The sequence below is a fragment of the Struthio camelus genome, chromosome 2, assembly GCF_040807025.1.
Source record: "Struthio camelus isolate bStrCam1 chromosome 2, bStrCam1.hap1, whole genome shotgun sequence".
Lineage (NCBI taxonomy): Eukaryota > Metazoa > Chordata > Aves > Struthioniformes > Struthionidae > Struthio > Struthio camelus.
The window spans coordinates 130,466,918-130,487,880 of NC_090943.1; the positions used below are offsets into that span (position 1 = coordinate 130,466,918).

Consider the following 20,963-nt stretch of genomic DNA (forward strand, 5'->3'; position numbering starts at 1 on the left):
TCAGGTTGGGCCTGATGCAGCTCTTAAAGTTGTGTAAAATGTTGCAAGTGCAACAGTTTATCTGCATTCCAAAACCCGTGGTGTGTGCCCTTTCTTAAGTTTGTCTGTTCCTTAATGAAAGAAGAAAATAAGGTTACAATAATGCTTGTAAAATGAGTTTACGTATACAGAAGACCCTTCAAAGTCAATAGCATACTCAAAACAAAAACCTTCACTTAAAAAGAAAGCTATAATTTACAGCATTTTTCAGCAAACACCCAAAAGATTTCTGTTCTCTTCCCCCAAACTATCCAAGCCATGTGCCTGTCCTAATTCTTCTTAACTAATCATTTCACCTCACTCTTCATTCATTCATTATCTGGACAACTACAGCACCGTATTTTGTTTTGTAATGGATGTTATTTTTGGATATATGCTTACTGAGGAGGTACAGTGTTTATTAAATGTGTAGTTCTGGGAGGCTCTCCTTGTGAAGGAGTGTAATAAAGTAGTGGAATAGAATATTGAGATCTGTAGAGAGGGTATGAGCTGGTTGTTACTACGCCATATGTTCATTATATAGTTAGGTAGATTTCTGCAAGTAAACAATATGTTGAGTATTCATTGCACCTCTAATGATACTTTGCAGCACTCAAAATAGTCTTTCGTGGCTGCAGTCAATCCTGTGCATTAGCAATTAATCATTTTTAATTTTTTTAACAACTAGTAATTATTCAATTTTTTGTATATTTTAGAGTGCAAAATTGTGGTAGATGATGACAATCAGACAAAATGATCCTCCTTTAGGAGACGGTTGGTTTTGGGTATCTTTTAACTGAGTTTCTGCCAATTGCGTATGTTCAAGTTGCGAGACCTGTGTTTGTGAGGAAGGGTGCAACGGAGTGAGAATTGTAATTGATGCACCTCCACATTTAGACAACCTGAAATAAATAGCCCTATAAAAATGAAACTAATCTTTTCATTTCAGTAGGGTGTTAATGTCAGGAACTATTGATCTGGAAGCATCTTTACTCAGCCCAGGAAGAGCACAGGAGGGCAGTTGTGTGACAAGAGGCGAAGACTCCAGTCCAGCCAGCCTTACAAAAGCAACCTGGGGCTAATCTTTTACCTGTTGCCACTTCTGGGGAGTAGAAAACAATACACATCACTGCTCTGTCTGTCCATGTGAAGGCGAGGGGGTGACTTGAACTGTCTTTTTCTTCCCTGCTCTTTACCTTTTTTCCTGCTGTATTACATTGGCTTCTTTCCAGACTCTTTATTTTATTCGTGCTTTTGTTCTCCTGCTTCCCCAAGAGTCCTTCTGTCTGTTCTGAGCACATGTAGCATAATGCTCTATTATTCCTCTTCCATAGCTTTTTGGCCAACGAAATAACTTTTCTGTTGTATAAGTCCAGCAACTCCTTCTGCGAGGTCTTGAGTGAGGAGACTGGCCTATAAATATTTACATATTCATCACTTTTTCTGCATGTATGTGCGTCTATTTGTGCAAACATCACCATTTTATTTTCCCCCATAACATTTTCCTGAAAGAAGGGACTGCTTTAAAAAAAAGGCCAGTAACAACACTGATTCCCAGAGCCGTTTGAGAGAAGGAAAATACTCCAAATGACAGAACTACTTAAGAAAGAAAAGTGAATGAACCATCTTGGAAACGCCTTTATTTTAATACAAGTCCTTTTCACAAGTTTCTCATAAGCGTGCTGTTTGCAGCATGTACTATTCCCGGCAGTGAGTGGAGCATAGAGGCACGAGATGCTCACTAAGGGTGTGTGAGGTCCCAGAGCCCCGCTGGTGTGGCGGCTCCGTGCAGGCTGTGGGCTGCCAGGAACCTGTGAGGATATTCAATCAAAAGCTGTGCCTGCAACAGAGCTACACTGGGTGCAGCATCTCTCCAACATGTCTGGGCTGTCATGCGTGATCCGCATATGTGCAGCTGCTGGTAATGTGGGCTACCCTCCACAGCAGAAGATAGAAGTATTGTAAGCATGGCCAGTAATCCAGAACCAGAGGAAACCCAACCCCTTTTTTTCCTGTGTCTACCAGCAGAAACTGCAGGAAACAGGTACAGGACATCCAAGTGTAGGGTAAAAGATTCCACCTTAATGGAAAATAGGGTGATAGTTTCTTCAGAGACCTGCGGCCTTTAGACGTTACAGTGCTTCCATTTGGATATTCCAGTCTTCCGAGGGGTTTTGCTTATCACAGGCAGACAGAAAAAACATGAAACTTAGTCAGGGTTAGCCAGATCATCTGACTCCTGGCCAGTGTGTGCTGAAACTTGGAGAGAAGTACCTGTGCCACCTTGTTTGATTGGACAACCTGGAAATTTCCTACTGCGAAGGCGGGCTGATGTTGTCTCTCCTCATCGAGGTAAACCTGGCTCCAGCTCCGTCAGCCCTGGACTTCAGAGCCTGGCTAAAGGTGGAGGAGATTATTTTCCACTTATGAAAGGCCTTGCCCGTTTTGTCATTCTGCCTCTCGCGTCATGTCTCAGTGATGCACCTTGTACACCAAAATGGTAGAGCGGACTTGAATTCTCCGTGAGGTCCTCTGTTTGCCTGAAGGCCTTTCAGGCTGCTGCAGGGTAGCTGAAGAGAACCCCCTTTGCCATTAATGGTTGCGGTAGTTTCCCTGTGTGGTCGTTCTATGGCATTATTATCTGACTTTGGTTAAAGAATACTGGTATTTTACATGCAAACGTGGAGCAAACTATTACCTATGCATAGGGGAGTTTCTATGACCAAGTTCACAATAGATGATTTAAAAAGGAAAAGAAAGAAAGAAAAGAAATATACCATAACACCTCTAAAAGGATTGTTTCTAGATATATGCTGCCTCCATTTGGACAGGAGAGGTGATACAATTGTTTAGTATAAATTGACATGAGAATATCAAAACCTAAGAATGTTATTTTGATTCAGATATTCTGATTTCCTAACCAGAGTAAATGAAACTATTTTAGCTCATGACTATGCTTCTGAGATAAATATTCAGACTTAAAACTGGATTAGTGGCTACAAGTATTATCAAAACTTGGCTCAACCCAAGAGTTTTGGGTTTTGAATTTTCTTTCTGATTTTGTGTTGTTGTAGTGGTAGCATTTCTTTGTAAATTCAAGATTTTTTTGTTCCTAAATGAGCAGGAAAAATGAAGTTAAGGCTCTTTCAGTTACAACGCATACTATAAGAGCAAGGGGCTTGTAGGGGAAAAACACGTGCGGTGAATGCTGGAGGCTAGCGGTAGCCAAAACACCACAGGATATGTGAAGACTCCTCACATCAGAGGAAGGTAGAGCAGGATATAGCCTGGGCTTGAACTAGAGTGCGTTTCTTTGGGTGGGGACTTTCTTTGAAAACTGAACATAAATTTAGCCTGGAAATTACCAGATGATAATTACTACAAGGTAATTTCCAGACAAATGAGACTTGGGAAGAATCTTCTGGTTGGAGAAGCAGGAGCAAGTAAGTTTATCAGGCTGCATGGCCGCAAGCTGATGATTTGATTGTCTGTGACAACAGGAGAGAATAATGCCCTCAATAGCAATTAGTATGATATAATAAGCTTTTTATACAAATATTGCAAGATTTGGTTCCAGTTTCAGGTTTGAATAGAACACAGGAAAATTTCATCAGCTTAGAAATTGAAGGTAGAATTTTTGTACTGTTGTTTGTGCCTAAGAATTACCTTTGAACTTTCAGGTGAGCCTTGGGCTTCTGCTGGGTACAGAAAGGGCATAGTATCAGGCAAAATAGTGTATCATTAGTAATCGACATATTAAATACTTAATGAAGATATACCAAGGCTGTGAAAAGGTGAAAATCGGTATAGGCATACTGTTTAGCTACTAATATTGTTTGAAGACTGAGAATTTGTGAGCATTGTGAAAATTTCTGTTTTTAAAGTGGTAATATGTTTAATATCTGCACTAGCTTAATGCCATAGCCAGAAAAGGAGGAGAAGGTGAGAGAGATACTAAAAGATGTTATCAGATGAGACTGAAAATAAGATGGAGCCATGATTAGTGGAGAAAATCTGCAGGCTGGAGGAACTGCAAAATATTAGGGTCCTTTAAAATATTAGTTACAACTGTATGATTTTGAAAATAGATCAACCTGTCTAAGTATGGTAGCTTAGCCTGCTAAAAAAAATGACTTTGGAGTAGCAAAGGAATTGTTTTGTGTTGCTTTAATGATGCTGTTAAACTCTGTAATGTCTAGACATAACAGTGCTAATTTTGTTTTCACTGAATGTAACCAACAGACAAATCACATCCTTAGAGAGTATTAAAATTGTTCAAAACTTTTGATTTTTAGTTCAATTATATTATAGCATATTTTATTATATGCTATTATATAGCGTATTATATTTTTCTCACAGAGCATATCATCTTGAGGCAAAACAAAATAGGGCCAAAGGTTTGTATTTAGATGTATGTATATAAACAAATCACCTCATTTACTTTGTTGAGACCTTTGTGCCCCGTGAATACTGACAGTCGTCAGCCAGGACTAATTTCATTGTGCTCATTTATTCATATAATATAACCACACAAACTTGTGGGTTATGATATGAAGTACTCTTTCTTAGTGGAGTTCAGAAACTAATTAGTAATTCATTACGAACCACCGTTTGCAATATTGCTGACAAAACAAGGCACGTTGCGCTTACATTCTAAAAACGTCTTAAGATGGAGTATTTTGACAACCAATTTAATGCTAGATCAGCAGTAATGCTATCTAAGAATTTCTGTGCTTTATTTTGCAGGGCTAGCATGTGTGTTATAGATTATCTGCTAGTCCTGTTTTTTTCCTGCTATTCTGTAGTGTTGTTTCCTTATATAGTCTCTTTTAAAATCTTGTTTTTAAAATTTCATAAATAACTAGGAGGAGAAAAATAATGAGGAAAAATGTCTTTCCAGTGACACAGATATTTAAGTTACTTGGCATCTAAAGCAAATCTAAATTAGTAGTTCTTAATAACTGTTTAATTCCTGCAGCAGATGAGGAATGCATCAGATTTCTTCTTGAGCTTCTTGTTGATATTCTATTTTATTAGAGCAATTTTATTAGCATTAAAACTTAGTAGCATATTCATAAAACAAAGGCTCTCTCTAATGCAAGTCTGATAATGTCGTGCTTCTGCAAATTTCCATTTTGATAATGGAACAGCAGAAATGAGAACTCCTCTATTTTACTTTCCTTGGTGTCTGCCACCATTGAGCACGCTGTTGGCAATTACTGGGAAACTTGCAACATGTTCTGTATAGATGTGGCACTGATTTCCCAGTATTGTACTACGAAAGCTTAGAACGTGTTGCAGAAGTTTTATTATCATGGAAAAATATAGAGAGCTAAAATCCAGGGCTTGTTTAAGGAGCGTATTACTAGGCCATTGGGAAGAGACATGACATGTAATAAGAAAGGGTAGGGTCTGCACTTGCTGCACACAACGTAATCTGTGATCTTCCAAAGCTTTGCTTGCTTGGACAGCTCCATATTTTCACATAATAGATATGGATTACTGAAGCGCTACAGTGATAGAGCAGTACACTTGTGACATTAGGAGCTCCTTTCACAGCTCTCTTTCCCCATGGTGCTGGGGGAAAGTCTACTCTGTTGCAGGTCTGTGTTTGTTTTGGGTGAAGGACAGACTTTCCTTTGCGGTGAGAACCCATGTGGTAGATTTTTCTGATGGGTAAAACTGTGACTTTTTCTTCTTAGTTGTCTTCTTTGTATAGCAAGGTTTCATCCTCTTGAAATATTTTTAGGCTGCAGAGAGAAGGAAATACATAATTTTTTTCTGGCATTTTGGTTAAAGTGTTTGGGGAGTGGAGGATTTTCCAGTCTATATCCATCTTTATTAAATTCCCAACTAGCTGCAGCACAAAGGTCTGTTAAGGTCATTCTCCTAAAGAGGGAATGATAGGGCTTATTTATTATGACCTTCTAATGTGTATTCAGATCAGGAACAACATGAATAGCCTTTCTTATCCTATTTTTCATATATTCAGGAAATATAACAGTTGAGGAAGGAGGACTAGGGAGCAGTTGTGAGCACATCAATCAGCAAATAGAATTAATTTCCATGAAGAAGGCACTGCAGTGTATTTCATATATTTTTCCTATATCTTAAGAAGCAGTACGTTATGTAAACAAAGTTCAGTTCTAAACATTGTTATCCTGAAATACTGCTCATGAGTCTTTCCATTTTGATCAGGTTTTTCCCCAACTGATAACTTTAACAAAGGTCTGAGATTCAAATAAGTGGCAAATGGTGCAGTAGGTCTCTGTATTATGTGAAAGTGCCTTAGCATAGTCCTAGGGCTGCTAGTTTATGGTGATACGAAAGAATGGTATTTCATTTTACAAGAAATAAAGGAATCATTTCCCCGGGACAGAACAAGGGAAGAGCTGGGAGAAGGCAGATATTGAAATCTTCCTTCCTGTGAACCTTTACCCCAAGTTGGATTGATCTTTCTTTTCCTTTCTTCTTCCTCTCTCTCAGTTGTCGACTGTAGAGAAAAGCATACTTCACTGTTATTCCCAAAAGTATAATTGCATTAAGGAAGTTAAGCTAGGAAGACTTGCAAAGTGCTGGGGAAGCTGGAGTACTCTACAAAGGAAGTACTAGAGCATGATGTAAGATGCAGTGGTAAAAAAACTTCTCTTAAGAAAAAGCAGAAGATAATGTAGGTGTAACTCTTGATCTCTAAATTTAATGTAGAATATTTGTAAAAATCTGGCAGTTTCCTGAAAATGCCTTGGGGTAGACATTTCAAATATTTTTTTATATCAGTGTATTAGATGTTAAGTATTTAGGAATGAAATGGGTCTTTGAATACACTATGAGATGCTTTGTGTTCTAAGCAATAAGTTTGGATCAGAGTTGTAGTTCAGATTGTGCTGCCTTGAAGGGAATCTCCTGACCAGCTCTGGGATTGTGATGTAGCTCACCTTGGGGACAGCCCTTGGCCTTTGTTCCTTGTAAATGAAACGAAACCAGAAGTGGAGCCAACGTGCTCCAACTGCTGGTGGGCACACGGCCTTGGGACAAGGCTACACCTCGTATGAAGTAACCCTTCCCTAAAACACCCATGCTGTGGATATTGGACCCTCTGCACTGACTGTTTCCCTCCATAAATCTCTTCCCATTGCGCTGCACTTCTTGCTAATGTAGACATAGCTGAGTTCAGTGTGGAGCTAATATTGATCTCCTCAGTTAGCCAGATCAGACAAAACATCCTGTGGGAGAATCAAATGAAAATAGTGGGTGATTAGTAAAATCTTGAGAGGCTGCATGCAAATCCCTTAGATGAGGTCAGGTGAAAGAAATAGTGAGACATGCAGAAATAACAATTTGGATTGGCAAGGAAAAGAAAGGTCCTTAGTCAAAAGGGAAAAGATTCCCTCCTTCACCCTCTGCAAATATATATTCCTATATATATTCCTACACAGACATGTGTACACACACACACACACACACACACACACACACACACACTTAGGTGACACTAAGGCTGTATGTGTCAAATAGGGTGTATGTAGTTTACCTTGTTCTTCCTGGATTCGTTTTCTTTCGTCTTATGGAACTGAACTGCAGCATTGAAAGGTCAGATATGCACCTACTCTGGTGTGTAGGAAGCAGTGACTGTATGTCAACAGGAGCAAAAGCTCTTCATCCTTCTTGGGATGTAGATTGTGAAATCAGCTCAGCTGATTTGTGAAACGTCATCCTCATCCTTGCTTTAGGTGTACCGTAACTCCAAAAGCTGGGTATGTAAAAATGAAATTGAGACATTGTTATGCCGCTCTAACAACTTATTGGGAATAGGTATAGCGCCTATTTAAATCCATGCCAGATCAGCCCTATCTTTGGTGTGCAGATTAGAATACTGTTGTTACTGACGTCACACTGTAGTAACAGAAAGTGACATTTGTTCATTGACTCGAGGCTTTATTAAAAGTCGTTCATTAACAATTAATTATGATATTGCATGAGCCAAGGGAGAATCTCTCTTACTCTCATCCTTTTCTAGTCTGACAGCTGTCTTGGGTCTCTGCTGCAAAAGGAATAAAACGTAAAAGCATTCTTTTTAGTGAAGCATCTGCTGAGGACTGTGTCCCCGTTGTGTATTCAAAGTTGCTGAATATGAAGTTGCTTTTTTGTTTTGAGAAGAAAAGTGCACTGTGAGGAAAGATGTTTTTGTCTTTGGGTGTTTTTTTTTTTTCCCTTCATTTGAAATTTTCATTTTTCCTCTGAAAAGTAATTTGGATAGGAACGTTTTGACCAGCCCTCAGACAAAACCATTTAAAAATTATTATTATTTTTAATCTTATTCAGATCATTGTGTTTCAAGCTTGTAAATGTCTGTGTGACCTGGTCTAAATGTAGCCTCTTATTGTTGGGTCTGTAGGATTACGAGGAGTCAGGACAGGTGCAGAGAGTTGCATGGGGACTTTTCATTTGTTATGGTGGCTCTTATTCCTTGGGGACAGAAATAACCCTCTTAATCATTTTATATGTATCTGTAAATCATGGCTGCCATTATTTTGCATTGTTTGCACACACAAAGAGATGAAACACAAAATATTGATAGCCATGATTTAAACGTTTTTGGCAGGTTTTTGTTTTATTGAATTTGTGACTGTGTGCGCATGTGTGTGCAAGAATATTAGGTGCATATAGAATATATTTTATTTATATTTCTATAGTTAAAACAGAACCAATGAGCAGCAGTGAGATTGCTACTACTACTACCACAGACGGGTCTTTAGACAATTTCTCAGGATCAGGTAAGGAATAAACAAAGGTTTTACACTCAGCAATTTTTCATTTAATATTTTCTTTTCCCATATGGTCTAAACTTGTGCACAGCTGTTAAAAAGTTTTGTGCACTTTGCAGCTTATGCCTGTTTCTGCTCATCTTATTCAAGTAGTGCAAGTCAGTAAGTTTTCCCTGATAAAGGAACAGAGAGTATCATGCTTATTGATGTCCACTGTGTTTTCATTCAGAGTCTCACTGGGGAGCTGGGGAGTATTCTGGCCCAAAGTAATTACTCTTTTGTTTTCTGTGAGTAAACATATCTACCTCTGTGATTTGTGTTGTAATTGAGGTGAAGATCTTCTTCTTTTGTTGTAAGTTGTTATTATCAAGGTATTTTTTGTCAGTCTTTTGGGGTTTTTTTTTTTTGTTGCTGGAAGCCAAACAATCGTAGCTGCTAACATACATGAGACAAATACTGCGAGAAATTTTGCATACCTACAGATTAACTGTGGTATTTCTAGCACGTTTTTTTAATGGCACAAATCAAATAAAAAAAAGGGAATAATATGTAGTGGGATTACACTTCCAGAGTAGCAAAATTTGACGTCTCCCAACCGGTAAGGTTCCAAGTAGCCAACCTTTTTCTGATCTTGAGAGATGTTCTCCATTTTCTGTGTACGCAGTTGAGTATGAAAGTATCAAAATTTAAAGATAAACGAGGTTTCTAGAATATTTTAAATCTCTAAAAGGAGAGGAGGTAGTATGATTAATAGTAGCTACATAGGTCTGTGGTGATGTGACTAAAGCCTGGGCCATGACACTTGAAATATCTACAGCCTCAGAGGCCACGAAAAAAAGAATTCAAGCGTGGAAGGACTAGAGAGAGTTTCTCTGCTTTACTCCACACTTCCCGAGTGCTCCGAGAGTGTAAAGATGATGGATTTTCCCTGTAGTTGGCCAGGAAAGGGGTAGCTGGCAAAGGGTAATTATCCGTGCCTTGTTTATTTCCAAGTACTTAGCAATAGGGCCTGTTGTTTCTCTGGCTGTCTGATTTTTACAGTAGCCTCATAACCTGCAAGTGACCTCTTCCTGGCAAAGGCTTCAATATTAACCTCGGGACATAGTGGAGAAAAGGCAACCAAATGGTAATCAGAGAGGAAAATGCCATCTGTATGGAGCTCCTGAAAATAATGATGAGAGCAGAGCACATAAGCGCATCTGACGCACGCTCTCGTCAGCATCCATAAATACTGGAAGAGTTTCATATGGGTTTACGTAAAACTGTGTTAGCGGTGACTGCTTTTAGGGAACCCTTAATGTCTGAAGAGAGGTTAACTACTTAGCCTCGTAGGTATGAAGCGTTTCACTAAGAAAATTTGCACTTTTATCGTGACATCTTTAGATAATATTGAGTGTTTTGAAGGTCTGAAAGCATTTTAGAAGTAAGTAGATAACACGGGGAAAAAGAGGAGGAGGTGCAATATGGTAACGCATCTTATGCATTATGGAATTATTTTTAAAAGAGGCAATGCTCTGAAGCTGACCATGTGTTTTCAATAGAGGCATGCATAAAGCTCCTTCATAAAATGTAGGTCTTAAAAATTCTAAAAGTTCATAAAATGTTGCACTTGAGATATCAGAATCCTTTGAAAATATGAAGGAAAATGTTTCCATTAGGAAATAGATTGTTTGCATTGAAAATGTTGTCTGTGTGCAAGCAAAGAATCAACTATTGCTCTGGAATTGTACAAAGGGGCAATTTAGTATTTGAAATTTGTAATCACGATTTTAATGGTAAGCATTCTTGCATAGTTCCTGATAAAATATTATTTTCCACCTCAGGTATCAATGATATTTGAATTTAATTAAAGTCTTGTTAATATTCTGAAATTCTATTAGGAAAAAAAATATTTATCTTTGGTGTGTGTATTTACACTTCTGTGTGCTTTCTTTTCTCCTTGGTGCAGCAATTGGAAGCAGTGGTTTCAGCCCAAGACAAACACACCAGTTCTCCCCACCACAGATTTACCCTTCCAAGTATGATATCTTTTAAAAATAATAATAATAGTAGTAATAATAATAACTGAAATAGGCAGATTTTAACCTCATTTAAAATAATAATTGGGTCCATCTGTTAAGTCATAATTTAAACCGCAGCAGCTTCTAGGAAAAAAGATGTATATTTTTTTTAATGCTAAGAATGTATTTGAAAAAAAATATTTGGAAAAGTCCTTATTTTACTTATTCTTTTATAATGGATTTATTATTATTGTTTTGTCTTTGTCTTACAGTTTCTGTTCTCTAGTGCAGCCTGCGATTATGTGTTAATGAAGTAGCAGGACTATAATAAGGCTAAAAATAAGTACTTGCATGTCTGTCTAATGCAGTGTCTGTCCTATTTTCTGTCATTTGTAATCAATAGCAGACCATACCCACATATTCTTCCTACCCCCTCTTCACAAACGATGGCTGCATATGGGCAGACACAGTTTACAACAGGGATGCAGCAAGCTACTGCTTACGCCACCTACCCGCAGCCAGGCCAGCCTTATGGAATCCCTTCGTATGGTAAGAAACCACATCCGTATTATTATATTCCTGAGGTAAATGGGTTATTTTTTTTTTTTTTGGAAGAAGATTACATGGCCCTCATGTCAGCGTTTAGTGGGACAGCTGTGCTCTTGAACGTTTATCGTGGAAAAGTGGTATATAGTTTTCGAATTGGAGTGAGTGCAGCTTAATTTGTGTGATAAAGAACAAAGAAGCTGCTCGGGAGGATCTGCTCTGTTCTGGTTAAACAGATGGATCAAGGGGAGAAATTCCTCAGGCTTTTACTGGTGATACAAAAAAGCAGCACTGAAATGGAGAAGGAGATCTAGGGACTTCCATTGCACTGGCACAACTCCTGGTAATTCCCAAGGAGTCGTGCTTGCCAGCATTGTAATAGGGTAAGTTGGTAAATAAAGGTCTGAATTTCAGCTGACCTAGATTATTATAAGATAAATGAATCGGTGAAGCTGCAGTGATTTTGATGGTATGAAGACCTGATTCCGAAGACCTCCCCCCGCCCCCAAAATCCCACTCGCAATGCTTCAGAACTCCCTGGAGGTGAAAACTGAGGCAAATTGCCACTAAAGCTCTGTCTGTGTGATGAAGAAGATAATACTAAGCAACAAATCTTTCCAAAAAATTTAATTTAAAAACAAGCTGCTGTGGGTGAGACCATTTTGCTGCCAGACTGTCTGCTGGCAGACCACATAGCAGTTCGGCAGCGAAGATGCATTATTAGAAAATAGGTCTTATATTCCTCTGGGGGAATATATTGGAAATATATGATCCACATGCTTTTAGCAGCATATTTTGTAAAAATACATTCAGGTAATGTAAGTTATATACCAAGAGGACAGAACTCACAGTGTAGGCCTGTGCTCCTTAAAATTATTAAAAAGTCAAAGTACAAGACTGGTGAATCTTTCATCTTGAGTCTGCAAGTTGAAATCCACAGGGGCATAAGCATATGTTACAGCAAATTACTGTGGGTGCTAGGTAGAATAAATAGATTATTGTTTTCCCTGACTTTACAAAATATATGTTTCATTACTATATTGTCAATAATTATAACCCAAAGTAACATTCCTCCTATGGCTTCTATCTTGATTGCTTACTGCCGGAAATTATAAACATGAACTGGATGTCTCAGTTCCATTCCACATATTTTAAACTTACACAAACAAAATAGTTTAAAATTATTTAAAGTACATTTTCAAGACAAAGAAGATGGAGGTTCTCTCCCCCCATAAAAGAAAGTTTACGTTTCTGATGAGTACTTATCTTTTTTTTTTTTTTCTTTTTCCCCCCCAGCTGTATCAGGTGGTCTCATGACAGACAATACCTCTCCCTACAATGCTTTTCTTGACACGTTTCTCCTGCAGACACCTCGCATTCATATTTGGCTGTCTGGTGGCTTGGCCAGCCCAAACAGTGACTTTTTTGTTTTTGCTTGGTTCCTCTGGATGAAATCCTGACCTCACTGAAGTCAACTACAAAACTCCCACTGACTTCAGCAGGGCCTTGATTTCACTAGTTCAGCGTAGCTGTCTCCCTGTCGTCGGGGCTATAATTGAGAGTTGCTTTACTTGGCAGTTGCTAGCTGGGGGTTAACATGCCTGCCTGCTCTTTTGTTTTGTTTTGTTTTGATTTTCTACCCAGTCCATCCCCTGTGCCTAAGACTGTGGATAATTTTGTCTTAATGTTTTACATTGCAGGGTTGCTTTTGCTGCTGAAGTCAAATAGGTTTTTATGCATTTTGTTCTTTTCAGACAGAGCCTCATGACGGGGGCTAAGGTGCTTCTTGCTGCTGTACTTTAACATCTAGCAGTGATATTTAAAAGCAAATAACTTTTAAAAAGCTTTAGGAGCTACCACCATATATATTTTTGCGCATGTAAGGCTCATCATATAATCTGTGTTCCTGAAATAAATTGCATGGGAAACAGTGGGACCCTCATTTGCACAAGGCAAGAAGTGGAACCTCGTTTAGAGTCAAAATTCTCCTCTTGGATCTGCAGCACAGATCTCATGTATCATATGTTTTGCCTTTCTCTCTTCCAGGTAGAAAGGTTCCAGCATGTATAAAGAGAGGAGACTTATGTGAAAGGAAACACTTTGAATCGGAGTGGGAGGATTCATTTGCTTTTGTGTCTTGACTCTGGGACTTAGTGGGGGGGGGCAAGGGGGAATAGTCCTTTTAAGAAAAAAAAAAAAGGGGGAGGGGGGAACTTTGATGTCACCTGTAATTCCACATTCACCTATCAACCTCCCTAAAGTTTTTTTCTTTAGGACAGAATTTGGGAAGGTGCTGTTTTGAATGCATCTAGTCTGTTCGTTTTTCCACTCCTACACCTCGACCATGCTGAAGTCGTGACCGCAGGAAAGGGGGTGGAGGGGAATGCCAGGGACAGCTGCCTGCCAGGGCGCCCCGGCTCTGCTTCATCTGCAAAGCCTGCTGAGGAGGCTGGAGAATTTCCTGAAGCTCCTTCCTTCTGCCCGCTCCCATAGGAGCCTCGTAAAGGCTTCGTTTACCAGCTTCTTCTCCCTCTAGATATTGGCAGTCCCATTAGGGTTTCTCACACTGTCCCTTCCTGCTCCTTTGCATGTATTAGGGCTGGTAGAAAGAGGAGGAGGAGGGAGCATTGGGATTTAGTGAGTGAAGGCCTTGTAGAGGAGAGCAGGTGAGCAGAGCACGTCTCCAGAGATGAAAGGCTCCTCACAGCTTGGAGGATGGTGGAAGGGCACATCCGTGCCGAGTTGTCTTCGCTCAAGTGGCATCCTCCTGCCACTGCCTTTGATCGTCTCCCCTCGCTTTATCTGAGATTGAGAGTTGAATCAGACTGTTAAAGCTGGGCTAGAACTTTTAAAACTTAATTTAGTTAAATTTTATCTAAGTAATATTTAACCAGCAATTCAGAGGTCCTTAAACAGACAACAAATGGGAATAGTTGATACTAAAACATCCATAGCAGGAGTTTCCCACTGGAAATGAGGTGTCAGATTCGTCACCGTGACTGCTTAATTGCAACATGAAATAGAAGAGGAAAGTAAGCACCAGGGAAAAACAAGCAAACAGGGTTAGTCTGGCAGTTAGTGAGCGTGGCAGAAGGAATTAAGGATAATTAATGACCCCAGTTGGAAAATAATCATTTAAATGCCACAAGAAAATATGCTGCCATTTGTGTACAGGGAGATACGGAAGTTTCACAAACACAGTAACTTCTCAGCCCTCTCCCACCTTCAAACATTGTAGAAGATTGTTTTTCAAAAAAAAAAAAAATCCCACCAGGAAATGAACTTATTTTCAAAGGAATGTTACTAATTCACACTTAGTCAACTCAGTTCAAATAATGCTGGTTTCTGAACAGTGAGGTATCACTGAACACCACAATGAAACACAAGTGTTATGTTACTTTTGCATTTCTCTGGCTATCCTTTTTTTTTTTTTTTTTTAAAGGCGTTCAAGTGATAGTTCATGTTGGGACATTGTTATTAATAACAAACTGAATGACAGAGGCTGAATTGTGTGCATTTCCTCACGTGACACTTGCTGATATTTACTTGCTTATTTGTTTACAAATTTATGCAAGAATCACTGAAGTTGGGAAGCAAGTCGTTCGTGAAATTGGCCTTTGGATTATTTTCTCATTGAATTTGGAAATGAGGAGGTGGTGTGTAATGGATTTCCCTGTCAGTGCAGATTAATGAAACTGCTATGTTTTTCCCAGTTTGGGAGATTACTTCAGGAGTATTTCATGTCTATATGTGTTTATTTGTTAAAAGATCGAACGTATTCTATAATTTTTAATTAGCTTTGAAAATCCACATTGCGCTTTACGCAGATAGTTCTTTTTATCCGCTTTTAAAGAGGTGCTTAATTCTTCAGACTGCCATGGAACTTGGAGCCATGTAATTTTGATGCAGGAGTATTATACAATGCAAATCTCAGTTATGTCATTAATGGGTGGATGGCAGGAGAGTTTGGCTATGTTATGCTTCATTAAAATCATATAAAGTTGCTAATCTACCTCTGTGAAATGTCATGAATATATGGAAAAGTTAGCCTCTGGCAGGAAAGGAAAAAAGGAATAATGCAACTTCCTGTTCATGTATAAATTTCTTTTGCAGTTATTGGAAACACAGTTTTGAATTTAACCTCTCCCTGGTGAACTTCAGTTTTATGTGTACTTTTAGACGGCCTTTTCCCCATCTATTCGTATATGCTCTCAATATTCCTTCTGTCATGCATGCAGTAGTTAAAAGTGCTGCTAATGAAGTGATTTTGTTTTCCAACCCTGTTTGAATATGAACAAATAGATTTGCTGTCACTAACTGATTTAGGTGCATTGTGGGCAGGCATCAAGACAGAAGGTGGATTGTCACAGTCACAGTCACCTGGACAGACAGGATTTCTAAGCTATGGTGCAAGCTTTAGCACACCTCAACCTGGACAGGCTCCCTATAGCTACCAGATGCAAGGTCTGTATAAATAGATACTACCATTAATTAGTAGCTAATACTATGTGGGTTTTGTTTTTCCTAATTTCTTTACATTCCTAGAATAAAAATGAATGTTTGCTTGAGCCTTGGCTTACCTCTGATGCTATTGCAGCTGGAGCTGAAACCATGATTGCCTTCGCTGAGAGCGGCGACAGGCCAGCTCTCAGCAGTGTGCAAGATCCCGCACTTCGAGACTTCATTAGTTTTTTAATATTGAAGTGTTTTAGTGTTATTAAAGTAAAAACTATTTCTCCAAATAGCAGTAGTTTAAAAAATAATGAATGTGACAAAGTGAGTCGTGGAAAACGTGTCAGGATTATGAATTTAGGACGTGCCAAATATAATTTGACACCAAAGTGTGTTTGGGGAGGGAAAATAAGATAAAAATACCTACTGCAGCTGTGGGGGTAGCTAAGTAATGATTGAAGTATATTTGTTTGAAGTCTATTTAAAAGCTTTAAGTCTTTGTACATGCTGGCTATTATTATCAATTATATTTTGTAGTCTTGCTTATTTGTTTGGTTTACCTAATGTTTTAAAAATCTTTCCCCCTCATTTCACTCTTGTCTCATCATCCCCCCCACCCCCTCCATACCGGTAGGCTGCTGGGTGTGACTGGTTCTGGATTTTCTCTGCCTTGCAGATATTTCAGTAATCTCTTTTCATACAACTAGCTAATTTTGGATGTCCACTTTAGGACTCTTCACCCCTCAATTTGAGAGCACTGCAGAAAGAGATTTTAGCACTCCTGAAACAAGTGCTCTGCAGGTTCCAGATTTTACACAGAATTGGACAACTTTTTTTTCCTTTTAAGTTTAGCCCCTCTCTTTATTATCTGCTTCATTTAAACTGTGCTCCATGAAATGTCTTGAGGCAGAAGTGCATTCAGAGATCAAATGAATGAGGTTTTGCTTTTGTTCCACAGCTTTAAGGGTATATTGATCCAGTCCTTTGCTTAGACACAAGAGAGACCTTTTCATTTTTTTTTTCAATCCCCTTTTGAACTGTGTGTTGAGGAGCTCAGTATGGCAGAAGTGACCATATGACATTCGAAGTATTGCTTACTTGTAGTGCACTTTGGCAAGGAAGAGGAGGATGATATAAGATTAGTATACTACCTTTCATCTACCCACTGATTAGGAGTGAGCTTCAACTCAGCTGAGTAGGTATAACCGTAACCAGATCAAAACCAGATTTTACTTTCTGCTGATCGCCGTGCTATTAAAAAAAAAAAAAAGTCTCTGTAGGAGAAAGCCAAAAACCACACTGTCTGGGAGAGCCTAAAGTAGCAATAAAGCTGATGCTGCTTAGATATAATAAACAATGATCACCCCATATTGGTTATCTAACAATCGTAAAGGTGTTTTTGTTGTTGGTGGTGGTTGGTTTGTTTGTTTGTTTCTTGTAAAATTCAGAGCAGAGGGATGTTGATAAAAAGGGATTTTAGAGAGGACAATGAAGTGTTTTTGCAGATGTCTATGGGAAACTCATTCAATGGAGGGAGGAAAGAGGGAGCAGCATGGGATAGTGTGAGTGCTTGTTGGAAAATGTTAAGAGTAAGCAGTGAACTCTAGCATTAGTAGAGCAAAGCTCGAACTCAGTCAATGGACTACATAGAGACCTGTTATAAAGGGTATTGCTTTGTTTTATGCAGTACGCAAAATAAGAATCAGTTGAGAATTGTCAAGGTCATAAAAAGCTGGCAGTTGTCAAGTCATGGAACAGTGAGATCTTGGAAAGCATTTCAGCTATACACTTTGAAAGACTGAGGTCTAAAAATATTGTACAAAAGAAATATATTAGAGACTACCCCTTTGTGAAGCCCTAAGAGAGACGGGACAATGGCAATGCCAAATAGTTGATTTCATGGTAGTAGTGTCGACAGACACTGAGGGAGGAGGTGGTTCACACCTGAGTTCAGCCTATGCCCCGAGCTTAGGATAAGAGCTGGCATCCGCAGAAGGTAACAGACAGAGGACCTGAGAGTTTGCTTTGGGCGGAGGAACCGCCGGTCAGCGATGGGGGAGTCAGGGCGTCACCGTGACGTATGTGTCCATTCTGTCGTGCTCGGGAAGGAAGTGTTCTCTGAACAGCATAGTGTGTGGGTGGAGAAAAGACTGGTCTCCTATAGAAACCTTTCAGATCATAAGAATGGAAACGGAGGGCGTTTCAAATGAAATATTGGTAGAGTTGGAAGAAAGTGAAGGAGAAAACCTGCTAACCAGGTCTTTCTTGCTGCTAAATGTTCTCAGGATCTACCTATACTATACTCTAGGATACATGCCTTTTTTAATGCTTTCATTAAGCTAACTTTTGTATTTCAAACAACTTTAAATTGACTTAATTCCTCCTTTTGACTGAACAGACGTTAAAAGTGTACAGGAACATTGGTTTCCCTTTCATAGTTTTAATTTTGGAAGGAGAAACTGTTCATAGTCTGAACTGTTATTCAAGGACAGAATTCATTCTCTTCGCAGAAAACGAGGGTAGCGCTGCTGCTGTTCAGATGTTTGTGCAGAAACCTCCAGAGAGGGCAATGAGCTTGTTCTCCCTTTTGCCTCTAGCAGTATACGGGCAGGCTGCAGATTCAGCCTTGTCATAGGGTCTGCAATAGCAGTTCCTCATCTCCTGTGTGCGGCTGCTGAGCTGCTAAATGAAGATAATGGATCCCACAACCTACTTCATAAACAAGCATTACCCGACAGCGTGCTTGGGGCCCTGCTGGCGTTCCTGCCCGTAGTAAACGGGATTTACTAGCAGCCTAACGGTGGTTGTGCTTGCGCTCCCTGATTTGGGGTTGCCTTGCGCTCAAAGGCCGTGGGTGGAATCAGGCTGGTTCTTCTCCTGTGGGGCGAACGTCTCCCTGAAATGTAAAGGCACCGCGCTGTCGTGCGTGTGCAGCCAATTACACCCCCTGCTTTTCCTGGCCACGCAAAGATTGCAGCACGATTAGTCACTGAACAATAGCTGAGGGAGACACAACCGCGTTTCGAAAACCGTGAGGAAAATCACTGTGTGTGACTGCTTACTAAGATTATTCTGGCAATTGGATTTTCGTTTGTTAGGAATATTTCATCCCTATAATGGGGAGGAGAAGGTAGGGAGAGGACCTACACCACTCTCTCCTTCCCCCCCTCCCCCCCACCGTTAATGAGGATGTTCCTTAAGCTGTTTTTCCCTATAAGTTGCTTCATAGATGTTGAAAGACCACTTACATGACTAATGGCTGTGGGAATGGGCCGTTGTTCTTGCATTGGCACAGTCAGAAGGACTGCTCGGTGAGGGTCAACGGAGCGGAGAAGGGGCAGGGGAAAAGCCAAGGCAAGAGCTCTGTTTGCAGCTGTCGTCTTGAGTATCCTTGCTGTTGGGGTAAAAGCGTCCTTATTACCAGGCATCTTTGTATCATAACCACTGGAAGGGCACTAAACCTGGGATGAGCACCAGTATTGTTTTAGTTACGAAGATTGTTATGTTTCAGAATATACTAACCAATTGGTTTGGGAATTCATCCATAAAAAGTAAACGTTAAGGTATTTGGTTATTATTATACAGTATAAAAATATTGTGCTGGATGGCTAAGCAGTTACTAGGACAACAAAGGGGAGTTTGCCAAGGATTTTTAAACACTGTGAGCGAACGGAAGAAACCTTGAGTTTAAATAGCCCATCTGGCCTCCTTAGGCCCTCCCGAGAGGGCTGCGCTAAACTTCTGCCACATATATTGTACCCTGATGATAGACATAGCCCATGGCAAAGCAACGGAGCTGGGAAAGCAAATGGACTTCTGTGGAAAATACACAGGGGAGGACCACATGCTGCAGAGCGCAGGAGCGCCGGCGGAGCGTCCCGCGCGTCGGGGCCGCCCGCTCCTCCCAGCAGGTTCCAGCGTTCTTCCTAGGCTGCCGGAGGTTCCCAGCTTTAATGTGGGTCCTCGCTCTTTGCAAAATAGACCTTTGACCTGCAATTTACAGCTTTTATCACGTTTAAAAGCTACTTGGTTGGCCAACTTGTTGCAGTAAAACTTGCGTGTTTCATAAAGGTTCTTATTTTCGTGTGAGTTCAGCTAATGCAGGAACAGCAACTCTATGCCATCCCACAGCTGAGTATTTTAGGAAAGGAAAAAAAAAAAGGCGAAATTGAAGTATATTAAAAGCAACTTTAGGCCTTTAGTGCTGGGTGGCCCAAAGAGAAGTTTCTGAGAAACCTGCTTCATGTTTGTTACGGTCTAGGAGACCCCTGCCCCTCCTCCATAGGAGCCAGTACTGACCATAAGATGAAAGAGAGAGGTCTGTGTGTTAGTATGTGTGTGTCTTTGTCTGAGAGGGAGAGATGCTGACTGGCATGTAATTACTTTTCTCATTTGCTCTTGCAAATTATTTGCCAAACATTCAGTGGAAAGATAATGTATTCATCCAAAAAAGTTCTTTTTTTTTCCCCCCCTGCCTTGTAACTGTGAGATGCCTTTTATATCTTTTTAGAGTGGTTCATACCACCTATAAACATTATGTTTGAATGCATTACTGCATCACTCAGAAATAATTACAGAAATGAAAAGAGACACAGTAACTTACATTTTTCCAGCCAAAGCACTCTTAGAAATAAAATAGCATTTCAAAGTTTTGCAATTTAAAATATTTTTCAGCTGTATTCTGGCTCTGGGGTTTGTTATAATAAAAAAATAACATCTGTTTTCCAATTTTAAATTAAATTTAAAACAACATGTTTTTCTCATTAGTACTATTTATCTGTACTATCTGCTAAACTTGGATGTCAACTCTTCTGCTGAAGTAATTTGGTTTTAGTCCACAGGATTAGTAGCATCTATCAACAACCACAGAACTTCAGCACTAATAGCAAATAGAAAAGAAATGTTTACAGTCATTATCACGCGTTAAGTTTAAGCCTCACTTTTTTTTTTTTTTTTTAACTCCCACTGCTGTCAGACACACTTCAACTCCTACTCTGAGGCTTAAGCTGTGTATGTTTTTAGTAACTTTTGCAATCAAAGCATTTAAATAGTTTTCCTTCTGACTTCTTATAGCTAGGATGCCTTTTTTTTTTTTTTTTAATTAGAAAAGTAAATGGCTCTCAAATGTCCTTTAGGGGTTGTACTAAGCATGCAGCTCTGCATTCCTTGCAGCTTGGATTTG

General features: G+C 39.6%; 1 protein-coding gene across 7 annotated transcripts in view; it reads left to right on the plus strand.

The window, feature by feature from the left end:
• The window catches only part of EYA1 (EYA transcriptional coactivator and phosphatase 1), a 166,098-nt gene that overhangs the window by 86,834 nt on the left and 58,301 nt on the right, over nt 1–20,963 (plus strand). For 4 of the 7 annotated variants that reach the window (XM_068932522.1, XM_068932528.1, XM_068932527.1 and 1 more), the window contains 4 exons: nt 8,712–8,792; nt 10,732–10,801; nt 11,187–11,332; nt 15,656–15,793. In XM_068932522.1, the coding sequence (XP_068788623.1) occupies nt 8,712–8,792; nt 10,732–10,801; nt 11,187–11,332; nt 15,656–15,793 (435 nt within the window). The remainder of the gene's footprint in view (nt 1–8,711; nt 8,793–10,731; nt 10,802–11,186; nt 11,333–15,655; nt 15,794–20,963) is intronic. The other 3 variants (XM_068932524.1, XM_068932526.1, XM_068932529.1) reach the window with 2 other exon arrangements.